The 17,885-nt window shown below is 42.0% G+C and overlaps 2 protein-coding genes across 2 annotated transcripts in view; one reads left to right on the top strand and one right to left on the bottom strand.

The window, feature by feature from the left end:
• The window catches only part of LOC125009975, a 69,773-nt gene extending 55,073 nt beyond the window's left edge, over positions 1-14,700 (bottom strand). The window contains exon 1 of the mRNA XM_047588291.1: positions 13,906-14,700. The gene's annotated coding sequence lies outside the window, so the exon portion shown is untranslated. The remainder of the gene's footprint in view (positions 1-13,905) is intronic.
• A 2,045-nt stretch (positions 14,701-16,745) lies between these two features.
• Positions 16,746-17,885, top strand: part of LOC125022186 — a 36,483-nt gene continuing 35,343 nt past the window's right edge. The window contains exon 1 of the mRNA XM_047608605.1: positions 16,746-17,315. Coding sequence (XP_047464561.1) covers positions 16,746-17,315 — 570 coding nt within the window. The remainder of the gene's footprint in view (positions 17,316-17,885) is intronic.

The following is a 17,885-nucleotide window of genomic DNA, read 5'->3' on the forward strand; positions in this document are numbered from 1 at the left end:
GAACTACAACACTGACACCATCAGGTCAGAACAGGAACTACAACACTGACACCATTAGGTCAGAACAGGAACTACAATATACCTCAGTGATCAAAGAGGAAGTCAGTTCTCGTGTTTATTATGTCAGGATGGATCTGTAGCAGCTTAAGAAGTATTTTGTCTTTTCAACACTAAAGTGTTTCTGATTTCAACTGTTTTATTTTACACTAGTTTTATTTTATTTATCTTTATTTCAGTCTCCGTTGAAATGTCTCCATCAGGTTTACTTTATTCTAGAGATGGTCTTGCTTCACTTGAAATGCCTAAAAAGTTTTCTGTAAGAATAAATATAAACATGAAATAAAACAGAAAGCTGCCTCATTATCAGAACATGATTATTACTAATGTGTCAAAATCAGCTGGAGAAAGAAACCCATGTTTTATTTAAACCTGTTCAAATAAACTCCATCATTTGGTTTAATTAAAAATGAATTATGGGCTTTTATTTTCAAAAATGTAAATTTGTCTTACATTGAATGTTGCATTGATTCATCTGTTCAGGAAGACTTCTGGTGGTTTGAGGAGGAACTAATGGTTGTAGTTTGTTTTGGGGCCAGTAGGGGGCCACTCTGAGTTTACACTGGTTCCTGGAGATCACAGAAGAAGCAGGTGAACAAAGACCCGAGTCTGTTCAGTGCAGGAGGAGGGAGCACGTAACTGTTGTGTTTACAGACACACACGGGGCTGGTAATATTCAGACACTACACTGTATGGCCAGAGAGGGCGCTGTAAGACTGTCATAGTGGATTAAGACGGAGAGAGAAGCGAAGAAGAAGAGTTCAGGAAGTGGTGTTTTTTGAGTTGTACATGTACCCAGAGAGTAAAGTTACTCAGCTGTACGTCTGACTTTATTCTATTCACTCACGCCACAAATTGGCGACGAGGATAAAACAGTCCAACACGCTTCAGTGCCGAGTCCACCGCCCTTCTTCCTCATGTGTGAGCCGCCGATACCGTTTGAGACGAGGCGGAAGATTTTCCACAATTACATCTCATCACTCAGTGCGTTTACATGCACGTGATAAAACCGAATTATTGCCTTAATCGGACTCTAACAGGAGAACTTAAGTTCATGTGAACACGTTACTCTGATTAAAGTCAGAGTTTCATTATTATTGAGATAATGAGACTGAATCTGAGTTTTCATCGGATGATGCGTGTGCGCATGCTCCACCACCGCTGCGCTGGCGCGTGACCCCGGAACAAACACGTCCAAGAAGCTGTTCACAGAAGAAGAAGAAGAGAAACGGAGGCGTCTGAGGGACAGCGCGGATCTTACCTGCACCAGAAATAACGCGAACATTACGTACAAGATTAAAAATGTTCTATTATCCGTCTGGTTGTTGTTTTAATGTCTGACACATGAACGACTCTAGTTTATTACATCACGTAATAGATCAACCAGAAATCGGGCCGTATTAACGTGGTATTAACCCGCTGAAAAGACACGTATCGCCCCCTAGTGTGGAGGAGGAGAACAGTTATTAGATTTTCTCCGCTGCATGTAAACTGGGACAAGGACTGTAGTCAGAAAGTAGAGTTTAGAGCAAAGCTCCATTAAACTCTGCATGTAAACACAGTGACTCATGCAGAAAGGAACACATGGCCAGATGCAAGGCGACGTGCAGTGTTACTCCATTGCCTGGGTCCAGACGACATCGGCTTTTCTACACAGACCAATGTGTGACGTATGACGAGGCCATGTCCGCCCTCGAGAGACACTTTGTACCGAGAGTTAATGTCGTGGGATGCAGACACACATTCAGACAACGCACTCAACGAGCGGATGAGAAGTTGTAGTCCCAGAGCTCGCTGTACTGTGGGTGGATAACGTTAAACTTACTGCAGCAACTTATGATAAAATCACCTGAAATCTCAACACTGAAGCACCAGAGGGAAATTCTCATGTCCTGGAGTTGACTCCACTCCTTTCCATGCTGAACTGTACAGTGAAGCAGTGGCACTCAGTACAAAAAGGGTCTTTCTGTGTTCAAACCAAGGTGAGGCACTTGAATTCAGACAGATTGAGCTCATGCTTGTGATGCAGGACCAGCACGTATACTTTATTGTTACACCTCATGATGTGTCCTATGTGCCAGCATTTGCATTGTATGAAGTGGAACAAGCATGAAATGTTGGAAGCCTGAGCAGAAACTAGATTATTACCATTTGCATGTGTACAAGCTTTGTGGGACAAGAGTAATTTCACTGAAGCATAGCACTGTTGACTCCGAGTCATCTGGAGTTTGAAAGATTAAAATGTGACAGTAACAGTATTTTTCATCCCTTCTAGTCGTCCTAGTCATGGATGCAGAGAGTCCGCTTCTGTCTTTCATCAAATCAGTGCCTAAACTGAGAGACCCTGAGCCTTTGCTGGAGCATCTGCAATGTTTAGGAGTTGAGGACCTGAGCTACCTGCATTACTGCCGACGTGAATAACAATCGTACCATACTTAGCCTTAGCCTTAGCCTTAGCCTTAGCCTTAGCCTTAGCATTAGCATTAGCCTTAGCATTAGCCTTAGCATTAGCATTAGCCTTAGCCAGCAATTTGAGATAAGATTTGGTGTCGCCCGCTCTGGCCCCTGGAATGCATCTAACTATGGTCGCTGGTTTCTCTAACTTCACGTTCCACAAAATCGAGTCGCCAATTATCAGAGTTGGCTTCTCAGCGGGTTTGTCGCCAAGTGGGGAAAATCTGTTAGAAACGTGAAGCGGTTGGTGGAGCTCCGTGGGCCAGGTAAGACTATGCTTCCTTCGTACCGTCACCCAGCCGCCCTGGTTTCCCGGCTGCTCCAGAGCTGCAGGGGGACAACTAGCAGGAGCTATGCTAATGGGAGCTGCAGGGGGACAGCTAGCAGGAGCTATGCCATAGGGAGCTGCAGGGGGACAGCTAACAGGAGCTATGCTAACGGGAGCTGCAGGCGGACAGCTAGCTGCAGGGGGACAGCTAGCTGCAGGGGGACAGCGAGCAGGAGCTATGCTAACGGTAGCTGCAGGGGGACAGCTAGCAGGAGCTATGCTAACTGGAGTTGCAGGGGGACAGCTAGCAGGTGCTATGCTAACGGGAGCTGCAGGGGACAGCTAGCAGGTGCTATGCTAACGGGAGCTGCAGGGGACAGCTAGCAGGAGCTACGCTAACGGGAGCTGCAGGGGGACAGCTAGCAGGAGCTATGCTAACGGGAGCTGCGCTAACGGGAGCTGCAGGGGGACAGCTAGCAGGAGCTATGCTAACGGGAGCTGCAGGGGGACAGCTAGCAGGAGCTATGCTAACGGGAGCTGCAGGGGACAGCTAGCAGGAGCTATGCTAACCGGAGCTGCGCTCGGTCGGCTCGCACCGGCTACAGGGCGCTGACTAGCTATTGGGTTTTGCGTGGTGCGGAGCCGTGCTTCCAGTTCAGAGAGCCTCGCCTCCAAAGCTACAAATAAACTACATTTATTACAGGTACCATTAACACTAAAGGAGGCAGAGGAGGAGCTAAACATGTGGCACGACGAGCAGGAGAGAGAAGGAGAAGCAGAGGGAGAGAAAGTAGCCATAGTTAACCGCTAAATACACCACAGCTGATTAAACTGAGAAGAAACGTGAGATTAAGAAGGTGCTACAGAGGACAGGTGGTTGTGTAAACTCAAAACACGAGTTTCACCACTTATACAGAAAATGTTTAACGGAGCTAAAACAGTGTGAGCACACACAGCAACGGTGAAGAATCGGGAAATGACGCAATACGTTTACTCACATGACGAACGTAGGACAGGAAGGCGTTGCCAGGTACAACTCTGGAGGTCATTGAGAAAGGAACAGTTTAAAATATATCAATGGCTACTGAGGATATAATTATGTTAGGTAATAATATACCCAGATTGAGCTATGTGATGTCTGTGTTTAAATATTACTACTATCTGTCCTTTAATAAGGCCAACAACATGTCTTGGACAGTCCTCCAAGCAGCCAGAGCAACCAACAGTTGAGCAGAGCCAGTACCAATACAAGTCCAGTAACACAGTCTGACCAGATGCCCCTCTCTGGTGAGTACATGCATCTGTTGCACACAATTACTCTTTTGGGTTAGATGGGCTGAAAAATGACACAATCTACCTGTAACTTCGTGTAATATAGTACAATCAGCAGCAGTGAATTGACAGTGTGCTTAGAAATCAGTATCATCAGTTGGGTCTATCTTCATCTAGATTCTGATTCGGTAGCAAATGACACACAACTAATGATGGGATGGGATTATGGGATGAACACAGGATACGTTATCACAATGTAAAGAAAAAAATGACTTTTGTATCCAGCAGTAGCAATAGTTCCCCCAACAACAATATGTTGTTCATTTAGTTCCCATGTATAGTCAGTCTGGTGTGTATTTTCTTTGTAGTGTGTTGAGATCTTGCAAGCTTGTCTGTCCCAAAGCAACGGTGTCATCTATAGTGGGACTCGTGTGACTGCTGTGGTGTTGGAAAAGGCTGTATCTTCTTGCACCTTTATCCTGGTCCTGCCTCTTAAACTGTTATTAGCTGTTATTATTTAATAACCGCTAACGTTTTCTGTCTTCTCTTCAGGTGGTTACAGCTCAGAAACTGCAACTTCACTACGATCAACAAGTAGTTCAAGTATGGACACCACACCTCGTCAACTGTATAGAGCAGCTCCGGAGCCGCATGAGGCTCTTTCGTTCCTCTGTTGCAGCTCTCTGCAGCGAGCGGTGCGGAGCAAGGATGCTGATCAAAGCCGTTCACTTTTTCACGCTAACTAACTGCTTCAGAATAGCAGCAACTAGTCACTCATCAGTGAACGAACGAGAGTTACACAACAACTGAATGACACTGAATGCCACACCACACTCATGGTTGTAACATCAACCAAAAAACACTGAACTCCCACAGTGCATTGCAGCTCATTTACTAGTTGCTGTCGAGTATTTAATTCAAATGTATTTTTATTTTAGTGCATTGAAAACGATATATGCAGTGTTATCTTCATTTTAGATGTCAAAGGGGTTTTGTGGCTCCCAGTGTTTTCTTTCCAAATGGCTCTTTGAGTGTTGAGGGTTGCCGACCCCTGGTATAGAGTATGGATTCATTTCCAGTGACGTTTCACCAAGTTTCTAATCAGTGTTGTGGATGTATGGTGACTTGTATGTAAATTGGTAACTCAACTATTTTTTTTTTTACTTTTTTCTTTCATTACCAGTTCAGTTGAATTTTGTTTTTTGTTTTTTTGTTTCAGATCCAGTCATTTTAATTGAATAGATTTTTGAATATTGCTGTAATAATGTTTACCTGCTACAGTTGAATAAAAATACGGAGAATGGGAAATTGGAGCTGTTCCTGTTCAGCTTGGTCTCATTTTTTCTCATGTTCTCATGTTTTGAAAAGATCAAATTATTGTTGTATAGTGTTATATTACATCAAATCTAATATAACCTACAGCCTTTTTAAATAAAATAATGCCATTAAAACAACTAATAAGAGCACATTTCTGTAACTTTAAGCATTATTATTCATATTACAATGTTAATTTGCCGTCTTTATGGGTAATTTCATTATTTTAAAATGTAAAATGTTTGTAATTAAACGTTAAAAACAACGTAAAACAATTAAATATCCATTTGATGTTTTCTAAAATTAACAGTAAATTCTTGCAATCTAACCAAATATCTAGTTTTGCAACAGTTTTTTGACGTGTTTTGAAAGATTAATCACATTATTTTGTGTCATATACTGTTGTATTACATCAAATATAAATTATTATACAATCTCTTCCCATAAAATAATGTCATTAAAACCAATTAATAACAGCACATTTCTGTACATTTAAACATTATTGTTCGTAATACAACATTTATTTACCATATTTCTAGGTGATGTAATTGTTTTAAAATGTGAAAATGTTTCTAATTAAACGTTAAAACAACCTGAAAACACGGCAAAATCTTGTTAAAATTACAAGTACAAACTGTATTTTAATTATGGAAAATATCTGTATTTTTACAAGAAAGTATTTTTCTGTTATTTTACGGTATTTTTATGGCGCCCCTGCTGCCAGAAACATGCTGACGGATTTATGAATTATTTAAAACTCTTATTTTAAATCAAAAAACCAACAGCTAGCTAAGCTAGCTGGCACGTGTTAGCAGCCGGAGCAGGAGCCAGCTACAGCGCTAGCAGTCAGCCAGGTGGACCAACACCAACACCAACCGCCGGGGAAACAGGCGGGAACCCCGGCATCAGCTGGTTTCCTGCAGAAAGGTTCAGGAGAGGAGAGGATTCATTTGCGATGCATCGATCTGTTTCAGCGCACGGTTTGATTAACGAGGCCCCAGGTGTGAACAGTGATTTGCTCTCTCTAGAGTCCAGGTATGAAGATAATGTAATAGTATGTTAATCTAATGAAGGACAATTCCTTTAAACCAAACTATTTTTTATTTACGATTTCAGGACTGAAAAAAAAAAAAAAACAGACATTTGGTCAAAAGGTGCTCCTTGAACAACACTGGTCATTGGCTGCATTCATTAGCTGCTGTGTTTCTAGGACAGGGACCTTCCACTACACAGCAGGTAAAATAAGTATTGAACACATCACAATGTTTCATAGACACAGGTGAAACACACACAGGTGAAACTAATGAGGACAATGACACCACGAGAAACCAATTAATAAGCAAGAGACACACAGACAGGAAACTAAGAGAGTTGACAAAGTAAAACAGGAAACTCAAAACATGATCACAACATAACAGACAGACACAGAACCATGACAATCAGGAAGCTTTCCTGCCCCTGGTCAGAGTAAATGAATATCAGCTGGTTCAGTCCAAACTGATGGTCTAGAAAAAGATGTGTAGGGACAGTTCATCACAGTTTGGCCTCAGCAGCTGATGAGAAGAGTCTAAAACGACAACAACAAGAAAACACAAGTGCAGCAACATAAACAGATTTTCCAACTGCCCTTTGAGTCCTATTACGTTCCTCTACTTTTTACAGAAGATACCAGCGCGACTCCTTCACACTTGTGCTAATAGATACATGTTTCTCTTCACTCTGAACCACTTTCAGCAGCAAATGTGATGAAAACTGTCGCACTGTAGATCCCTGACTAGGAAGCTACATGTTGTGGTGCAGAGCTGTCCTCTCCTGAATCAGCTGATCAGTTGGTCTTCATTCCTTCTAGATCATCATGGTTCTGGTTCTGGTTCTCTGAGCTCATCATCCAATCAGAGTGATCTCTCAGACTGATCTGTTCTGCAGACTGAGGTCCAACTAGAACCAACAGAGCAGGACACAACAGAACAACTAGAGTCAGAGACGATGACTGACACCAGAAACCGTCCAACAAGAGATGAAGTCAGTGCAACGTCTGATAAAGTGGATGTGATGAACAGCTTCCATCCTTCAGTGGAGTTTGTCTCAGTTTCTGATGAGGTCCAGGACTCGTTCTCTTTTGACTCTATGTTTGGTCTCCAAACCGAGTAAAGGATGTGTGTGGTTTCCTGGTTAACCCTGTAATTCCAGCAGTAACCTCTCCACTCTCTCCTCTGGAGGCTGCAGTCTTCTGTCTCTTCATCTGTTTTAAATGTTTGTTTTGAAAGACTCATTTAAATCTGTCCTCAGTGTTCAGCTGATCAGGACAAACATCTATAGCCTAAGAGCAACGAGGACAACATGTTGATCAACCCTGATCCTTAAAGAGTCTTCAGACCAGGACCAGGAGCTGACAGAGCGTCCTCCTCTCTTCATCCATCGTCCATCAGATCCTTCACTGATCAATGATCAAAGATCAACAACCTGATCAAACTGACTCTTCAGCCATAAGAGGAGACGTTACATCCTGGACCTGGATTCTGTCTGGAGAGGAGACACAAGACAGAGACAAAGACAGTTAGAGACAAAGACAGACAGACAGACAGACAGACAGACAGAAAGATAGATAGATAGATAGATAGATAGATAGATAGATAGATAGATAGATAGATAGATAGATAGATAGATAGATAGATAGATAGATAGATAGATAGATAGATAGATAGATAGATAGATAGATAGATAGATAGATAGATAGAAACAAACCTTTCACTCTGAGCTCCACTCTTTTCCATCTCAGTATCTTTCTCTTCTTGTCGTAGACTCTACAGGTGTAGGTGTTGGTGTCTCCATCTCTGGGGTATTTCAGGGTCAGACTGAGGTCTCCAGTTTCCAGCAGGTCTTCATTCATCTTCGTTCTGTTTCTATAAAACTGGTTCTGTTCTTCAGGACGGTCAGAACCGTTCTCATACACATGGACCTTCCTGTTGAATATGTCCATCCACACCACTCTAGTGTCTCCAGGCAGCTCTGTGGTTCTGAAGGGCAGCTGTACAGACTCCGCCCCTGCATCCACCTCCACCTGGAGGACTGAGAGGACAACACATCACACCATCAGCTGTAAGACGAAGACAGAGAAGAGAGAGAAAGAAAGAAAGAAAGAAAGAAGGTCGAGAGACAGAAAGAAAGAAGACGGAGAGAAAGAAAGAAAGAAAGAAAGAAAGAAAGAAAGAAAGAAGGTCGAGAGACAGAAAGAAGATGGAGAGAAAAAAGAAAGAAAGAAGAAAGAAAGAAAGAAAGAAAGAATAAAAGAGAAAGAAAGAAAGAAAGAAAGAAAGAAAGAAAGAAAGAAAGAAAGAAAGAAAGAAGATGGAGAGAAGGAAAGAATTAAAGAAAGAAAGAAAGAAAGAAAGAAAGAAAGAAAGAATAAAAGAAGAAAGAAAGAAAGAAAGAAGAAAGAAAGAAAGAAAGAAAGAAAGAAAGAAAGAAGATGGAGAGAAGGAAAGAATTAAAGAAAGAAAGACAGAAAGAAAGAAAGAAAGAAAGAAAGAAAGAAAGAAAGAAAGAAAGAAAGAAGATGAGAGAAAGAAGAAAAAGGAGGAAAGATAGAAAGAAAGAAAGAAAGAAAGAAAGAAAGAAAGAAAGAAAGAAAGAAAGAAAGAAAGAAAGAAAGAAAGAAAGATAGATAGATAGATAGATAGATAGATAGATAGATAGATAGATAGATAGATAGATAGATAGATAGATAGAAACAAACCTTTCACTCTGAGCTTCACTGTTTTCCATCTCAGTATCTTTCCCTCCTTGTCGTAGACTCTACAGGTGTAGGTGTTGGTGTCTCCATCTGTGGGGTATTTCAGGGTCAGACTGAGGTCTCCAGTTTCCAGCAGGTCTTCATTCATCTTCGTTCTGTTTCTATAAATCTGGTTCTGTTCTTCAGGACGGTCAGAACCGTTCTCATACACATGGACCTTCCTGTCGTATCCGTCCATCCACACCACTCTAGTGTCTTTAGGAAGGCGAGTTGTGGTTTTGCAGGGCAGCTGGACAGACTCCGCCCCTGAATCCACCTCCACCTGGAGGACTGAGAGGACAACACATCACACCATCAGCTGTAGAGACAGCAGCAGCAGCAGCAGCAGCAGCAGCTCTGATGGTAACAGGACGTCTCTGTCCGTCCTTGTCTCTGTGTCGCTAGAAATGTCCGCATTTATCGAATGCCGTAAGATATTATTTTAATATCGTTTTTATTTATATTATTATTATTGTAGAAATGTCATTCCTTAGTCCATGACCCCTGACCTCAGACCCCACCCACCTCCGTCCACAGCTCCACCCACTGTCGTAAAGCATTGACTGTATGTACTAGTTGTAAAGCGAGTTTTCTTTCCTTTCTTCGCTGAGTCCTCTCCAGGACAAGTAGGATGTGTCTCTGTCCTGCTAGTGTTTTGTGAGCTAATGCCTTATTTTGCTTACATGAAGCACATCGTTTATATATTAAAGCAATGATTTCGAATGATTTCAATCATTAAACGCAAGAATATGAAAACGATCTAACTTGTGAATTAAAACTAGCCGTGTCTGGTAACTTTCGTGTAGCTAGCTTAAGCCTCCTACGGGTAATCTGCGCTGCCTGCATGATATGCGGTAACATATTGTCTCATTACGCTGCTTTAAACAAAAAAACGTGATCTGCTTATGTGTTTTCAATCAAAACTTTCTGCATTAAAAACAAACCCAGCTAGAGCACTAAAGATCTGCCTCTGTTCTTCTTGTAGTTGCTGTCAAACCACCTCCTGACCTCTGACCCTGAATCACCTCACCAACCCAAAGGCACTTTTAAGAGCCACATCTCTAGGACCATGCTGTGCCACTTTGGTGGCCTGTTTCATGTGTTTGTGTAATGTGCTCAGAGCGTTGATAATCATTCTGATTATGTGTGTTGGTTTAAATGAAAATAAAGTGAACTAAATGCATTCCCTTTGTCTTTACTGTCCAGGCTCTCATTTCATTGTGCCTCATATTTGTTTATAATAGTCTTATATCCACAACACCTCATTTGCACTAATTTACCTAAAGCTGACAAATAACACCTATGATATTAACATTGTGCATATGGGGTAAAGATTCCAGACCAGGACTTAGTTCATTGCACCTTTTAATTACTCATAGTAACTTATATCTGTTAATAATAGTGTCATATTCTTGTCACTTTACTTAGCGCTGACAAATAGCACTTATGATATTGCATAGCTGTTTATAACTGTGTGCTGTAGAGAGATGTATACATTATTATAACTTTATTACATATACTCATAGCTACAGATATAAAGCACTATAGGTGAAGTCAAAACTCATTATGCATCACTATACACATTTAGCAAAGCAAAGTAGTTATGATGTATCATAAAATGAACAAGTGACTAGGCAGATATTGACATATTTATAATGCACTATTCAGATTAAAATTATAATCATTCATAACCAGTTGTCATAATGCATCGTGAAGTTGGTTATGACGACTTGTGAATATGTATAGATGGTAATAATGACCATTATAATGCTTTATAGACACCTTATAAAACATTATGAGTGCATTCATAGGGCATTATAAATACAACCTTCATAGAAAGTGTTACCACAAAATCATGTCAAAATTCTTATGGCAAAATAAAAAAGTGAGAATTAAATACAAGACGCTTCTCAGCAAAAAAGAGAAGGGAGGGTTGAATTTACCAACTTAAGAAATTACTATTGGGCAGCACAACTCAGAGCCTTAATTATGTGGATCACTAAAGAGAAAGATTCGATATGGGTGGAGATGGAGCAAAATGCATTGTCAAAATGTGTCTTTAGAATCACTCCCGTTTTTTAACGAGAGGACTTGGAAGAGACTCGGGATGGGAAACGAATGGATCAGGGGAACAATGAAAACTTGGTCAGCAGTATGACAGAACCTGAAACTGTGGAACTCTGTGAGCAGGGCTACTACAATAGCAAAGAACCCAGACTTTGTACCATCTGTCATGGATTCAGGATTTAACAAATGGACGGACAAAGGACTAATACATATTGACCAAATGTTTCAGGGACAAACAATGAAATCATTTACACAACTTCAAAAAGATTTTAACTTACCAGCACATGACTTTTACAAATTCCTACAGCACAGAGATTATCTACAGAAACACCAGGAATGGAAGAACATTTGTAAGACACCATCTAAACTGGACTGGTCCACCAACACAGAGGACGTCTACAAGAAGGGCCTGAGCTTTACTTCCTGAGGAGGCTCAGGTCCTTCAATGTCTGCAACAAGATGCTGCAGATGTTCTATCAGTCTGCTGTGGCGAGCACCATCTTCTTTGCTGTGGTGTCCTGGGCTGCAGGCATCAAGGCAAAGGCGCCAACAGACTGAACAGACTCATCAGGAAGGCAGAGTCTGTTGTTGGCTCTAAGCTCGTCTCCCTGGAGGAGGTGGTGGAGGACAGGATGCTGCAAAGCTGCTGAGAATCATGGACAATCCCTCTCACCCCGTCTACAAAACACTGGACAAGCTGAAGAGCAGCTTCAGCCACAAACTCATTCAACCTGCTGCTCTAAGGAACGATACAGGACATCGTTCCTTCCAAACGCAATAAGACTCTACAACTCATCCACCTCTGTCAGGTCCACCATCACAGAACTAAACCTGCACTGATCTACCTGTCACCTGTTACTACCTGACACCTGTTTTCTCCTGTCAGCTGTTACTACCTGACACCTGTTACTACCTGACACCTGTTACTACCTGACACCTGTTACTACCTGTTACTACCTGTCACCTGTTACTACCTGTCACCTGTTACTACCTGTCAATTTGCAATTCAGGTATATTTTACATAATCAAGTACTTATATGCATATATTATACCTATATGATATTTATTATATATTATATCCACTTGTGTGTGTGTATATATATATATATATATATAAATATATATATATATGTACATCCATTAATACATGTTTACATATTATATATTGCGATCATGTATGGCCACCTTGCACATGACACATTTGTATATATTTGTGTATATTATTATTATTATACTATGTTTATTACATACTGATGCTGCTGCCATTATTAGTACATACTTTTATTACCATCATATACTATATTATTTATTATATTATATTATATTATATTATATTATATTATATTATATTATATTATATTATATTATATTATGTTATATTATATACTACTACTATATACTGTTTAGTTACAATAACACTACCATCATATCATCAATACCACTGCTCCTTATCCACATATGTATATTGTATCTTATTGTATTTTATTGTACCGAAATACCGAACTGCAGTGACGACCTAATTTCCCTTCGGGGATGAATAAAGTTATCTATCTATCTATCTATCTATCTATCTATCTATCTATCTATCTATCTATCTATCTATCTATCCATCCATCCATCCATCCATCCATCCATCCATCCATCCAGGGACAGGGTAAAAATGTGTTTATCATGGAGAAAATCACAGCAAGACTACAGCTGGAAACAAATGTGTTTGATAGGAGATGGTCATTAATAGGGCAGGCAACACCAGAACTCTAGTCAACTCCATTTTTATTTTATTAATTTTTATTTTTATTCTATTAATATAGCAGTGTGTTTCCTTTCCTTTTTCTTTCTTTACTGAATTGTTGTAGTTTTTTCTCTTACTTGTAAAGTACTTGTACTTTTTATGGTTGTTTTTTTTTTCACTTGTACAGGACTCGTACTAAGATTAATAATGGTAAAGAATAACGGAACGTGGAGGTGGATTGGAATACGAACGTATGACGTATTAAGTACAAGAATAATAAGTACAAAGATCTAGTCAGTGAGAGGATAGGGAATGGAAAAGACTTTTAAAGAGCAAAAGTAACTGTGTAACATACATCTCCTATGATGTTGAGTTTCTATGTTTGTATGTGTCAAATAAAAAATAAGTTCCAAAAAAAAAAAAACTTCTCCTGTTAGAGTCCGATTAAGGCAATAATTCATTTTTGTCACGTGCATGTAAACGCACTGAGTGACACCAGACTGATCTGGTTCCAGTGAGTTTTTAATTAGCTTAGCATCCTTAGCTCTATTGCTGTGACGCCATGTCAGTTTTTCTCCTGCATGGAAGTGAACTTTCAAAATGTCTAAGGACAAACGTTTGTCAAAAGCTGTGGTGTCAGGAAAGGTTGGTTGTATGGAAGGAGCTCGGAGTAGGACAACATGAAGTGAGGCTGAAAGGACAGAAAGCTCTGCAGACGGCAGGTAATCCAAAAACACAGCGAAAAACCACAAGGAGACAAGGACACTGAATGTCTACAGCACGGTGGAGGAAAGGCAAAGATACACAAGATGGCCGAGCAGCCTGGACGTTGAGATACGCCCACCCAACTCTCTGCTACCTGTTAGCTCAGGCTAACCCTCAGGCTGTCTGAACATGGGGTTGATCAGATGTTCTAGATCCAGTCAAACGATATGTTGTCTTCTGAACATAGTTTTAGTTTCTACTCACATGTAAAAACAGACAGGACGACGCTCAGTAAAGTCAACCAGAGTGATGCAGATGTCCCAGTAGACATGTTGTCTTCTGTTGATCCTCACTGATCTGGTTCTGACTTGAATCTATCAACGTGACTAGATCACATTTAATGGAAGTTTGAAATAAAGCTCAAAGTCTCTGACGCTGACGACGACTCGTCTCTTTCAGCCGCTCGATCTCAATAAACCCAGAAGATGTAGCGACGGAGGTGGAGCGATAAAACCATGGAGGGATGGGCGGTAGTCAGACCATAAAGAAATATGTCACTACAAAACGAAAGTAAAGAGAGTCTCAGTGTGTGACTGATAATGATCTACAACCTGTCAATCACTGTCTACCTGTTAAAGTTCGCCACCACGTAGAGAGCTTCCAAATGAATGAAGACAACGTAAAGTTATATTTCTCATTTCTACATTAATGATAAAACTACAACTGTATGAAGGAGGAAACATGTTCCAGGTTTCTGTCACATGACGTCTCTAACCAGGAAGAAGCAGAAATAAAATATGAACAAAAAGGACGGACCAGTCTTCAGAGGAGAGTGCGCATGCGTCTGTTCTGCTGCAGCTTTTCTACTAAATCACGTGACTTCAGGTGAACTGAGGACATTCACTCTTCTACATATGATGATGATTTCATTCATCTATCCTCATCTTCATGGTCCTTTCTCATCTTGGATCATTACATGTCCTTTTAGTTTCAGTCTTTATCAGATCAAATCTCTCTTAAAGGAAAACTGTTCAGTTTTACTGGTCTCAACAGTCACCATGTGGTCACCTACCAGCAGGTATGAAGGTATTTCAGTATCACTCCCTGTCTTGTCATGACCCATTACTTCTCCTGTGTGGTGTTCATGGCAGAGTGCAGTGGATGTGAGGGGAGGGTTTATAGATGATGGAGATGGAGAAGCTGAAACTTTCTGAACAACTCATCACTATACAATTACATGTGGCGACATCTGCTGGATCAAATTATACATAGCATCAAGATTCAAGAATCATTTATAGTCATTATGTGTTAAGTTTGTGGGTGGCAGCTCCTGACTAAACAAGCATAATACATAACCCACACAACATGTGACTCATGTTATATAGGGTACAATTAAGTTCAAAGAAATTATCTGCTCTTCTATTGAATCTGTTTCCCCACATTGTGTTCTGTTTCATCCATCACCCTCCATAAACAACAAACTGAGGACTGGGCAGCAGGTGAAAACCAAATACAAGAAGATTCTGCTGACAATGTGTTTCTGCAGGATTTTAGTGGTCAAGACAAAATGACATAAAACTGACACGGGGGATGGTCCACCCAACCAGGAGCTGACCCCCCAGCCAGGAGCTAGCCCCCCCAACCAGGAGCTGACCCCCTCAATCAGGAGCTGATCCACCCAACCAGGAGCTGACTCCCCAACCAGGAGCTGACCCCCCAACCAGGAGCTGACTCCCCAACCAGGAGCTGATTGGACCAGAGAGGGAGAATTATTCAACACAACAAACTTTAACTTGGAGTTCACTCTGTAATTAATTAACTGATGAATTAATTAATTTATGAATGAATGAATGGATGAATGAATAAATGAATGAATGAATGAATTAGAGGAAGGTGTCTCATTGTGAATGAATTAGAGTTGAGAGGAACCAGAGGTGTTCAGGAGGGAAAGTATGTGGAGGGAGTGGAGACATCAGTCATGTCTGGACAGGCAGCAGAGACAGCTAGGAGACACCGGGGTTGGGGGACGGGGGGGACGGGACGGGACATGAATCCAGACTCTAACTGGTCCCTTATGCTGGTGTTTGTGTTGCAGCTGGGACGGCCTCTGTCGCTATGGCAACAGCGTGGAGTGCTGCTGGGGCTGGAGGCGGATGGATGAGGGACGGTGTGGACATGAGGACACATCCTGAGACGGTTGACTGGGTTTTTTCTTTTCACCTGCAGCAGATTTAAACACGTCTGTCCCTCTGTCCCTCAGCTGTCTGTCCCCAGGGCTGTAAACATGGACACTTCCTCCTCCTCTACCTCCTCCTCCTTCTCCTCCTGCTCCTCCTCCTCCTCCCGCTCCTCCTCCTGCTACTCCCTGATTATCCTCCTCCTTCTCCTCCTGCTCCTCCTCCTCCTCGTCCTGATGTCAGGACGAAGTCGAGGAGGAGGAGGAGGAGGAGGAGGAGGAGGAGGAGGAGTCTGACAGGCCTACACCATGAGGTTCATTATTGATCATGCTGATTAATGAGGAGTAAAAGTGGTTTGAAGTAACGTTTATGTGGCTTCCAGGGTTCAGGTCTAACCTGAGCTTCAGGGCCGAGACCAAGAAAGTCACGAAGCACCAAACAGTGACAGAGTTACATTAGAGACACCAGCTGTTAATGCAGCTGTTGTTGTTGTTGTTGTGTGTGTGTGTGTGTGTTAGATGTGAACGAGTGCGGCCTGAAGCCTCGTCCCTGCAAACATCGGTGCATGAACACACTGGGCAGCTACAAGTGTTACTGTCTGGACGGATTCACACTGCAGCCGTAGGAGTGAGTACACACACTCACACACACACACACACACACACACACACACACACACAGACACACACACACACACACACACACACACACACACACACACACACACACACACACACACCGACACACAGATGCTTGAACCTATTACCATGCCAACTGTTATTTAGTGAGACGCTGAGCGAGTTCTGTTTTCGAACTTTTTTCTTTTTTTTGTTTTGTATTGTAGTTTAATTTGACTCAGATTAATTACTGGGTGAGGTTTTGTTATTTTATTTTAACTATCTTTTTTCTCCCGGCGTCTCAGACGCCATGGTGGATGGAGAGTTTTCCAGGCTCACGCGGAAGCATGGCATTAAAATCTCTGCCAGCTTCCCGTGCAGCGTGGAAGACATTGCACTGGTGGTGGGAGAGAAGGTCGGACACGGCAGCGTAAAGTCGGCCGCGAGGATGAACGGTGCCATGGTCATATTCCTGGACCAGGTGGATAAGGTGAACCGCGTCATCGAGATCGGCATCACGGTGAAAGGTATGTATGTATCAGTGCTGCCGTTAACGCAGCCTGCAACCAAGGTGATTCTATCAAATGTCCCTCCGTTCATAACCGATGAGTTTCTCAGTAGAGAACTGTCCAGACACGGGAAAGTGGTTTCCCCGATCAAGAAGATCCTGTCTGGATGCAGGTCTCAGTTACTGAAAAACGTAGTGTCTCACAGGAGACAGCTTTATATGATACTTAACAACCGGGACGAGGAGCTCAACCTCGTTTTCCGTGTCAAAGTAGATGATTATGACTACGTGATATTCGCAACCTCATCGGTTATGAAGTGCTTTGGTTGTGGTGAGGAGGGCGTCAGGGAGCTGCCATGTCTGGCCCGGGGGGTCAGACACTATTACACACAATGTAAGCGGTGAAGATGAGGGGGGTGAGGTGGTGGTAGGTGAGGTAGGGGAAAATAAAGGGGGTGCTGAGGCGGGGGAAGAAACTGGTGTGTGTGAGGAACAGATGGACAAGACAGGTGAAGTTAGTGGGACACAGGAGGGAAAAACAGGTGAGGAAGGGGAATTGCAGGCAGATGAAGAGGTGAACAGGGCGGGTGAGAAAAGTGACGGGAAGCATGAGCAGGTGGAGGAGGCTGAGATGGAAGAAGAAGGGGCATCAGCAAAGCCAAAACCTGCTCATAAGCGTAGGAGGAAAACAAAGAACACCGTCATTGAGGCAAAAACAAGTAAAGTGGGGGTGGACAATGGGAGGAGGCAAGTGCAGATGGATGAAAGTGGGAGTGAGGAGGAGTGTGTGTCAGATAACAGTGATGATAGGTTTCAACCTGAGTAGCAGTCAGCAGAGAGAACTGTACACTGCAGAAAAGATTAAATGTTTTCTCCAACAGACAAAAAACCAACACGGTGTCAAAGTAGAAGAGTTTTTCCCTGATTTATAATTTTTCTATA

Source organism: Mugil cephalus, chromosome 1 (genome assembly GCF_022458985.1).
Source record: "Mugil cephalus isolate CIBA_MC_2020 chromosome 1, CIBA_Mcephalus_1.1, whole genome shotgun sequence".
Taxonomy (NCBI): domain Eukaryota; kingdom Metazoa; phylum Chordata; class Actinopteri; order Mugiliformes; family Mugilidae; genus Mugil; species Mugil cephalus.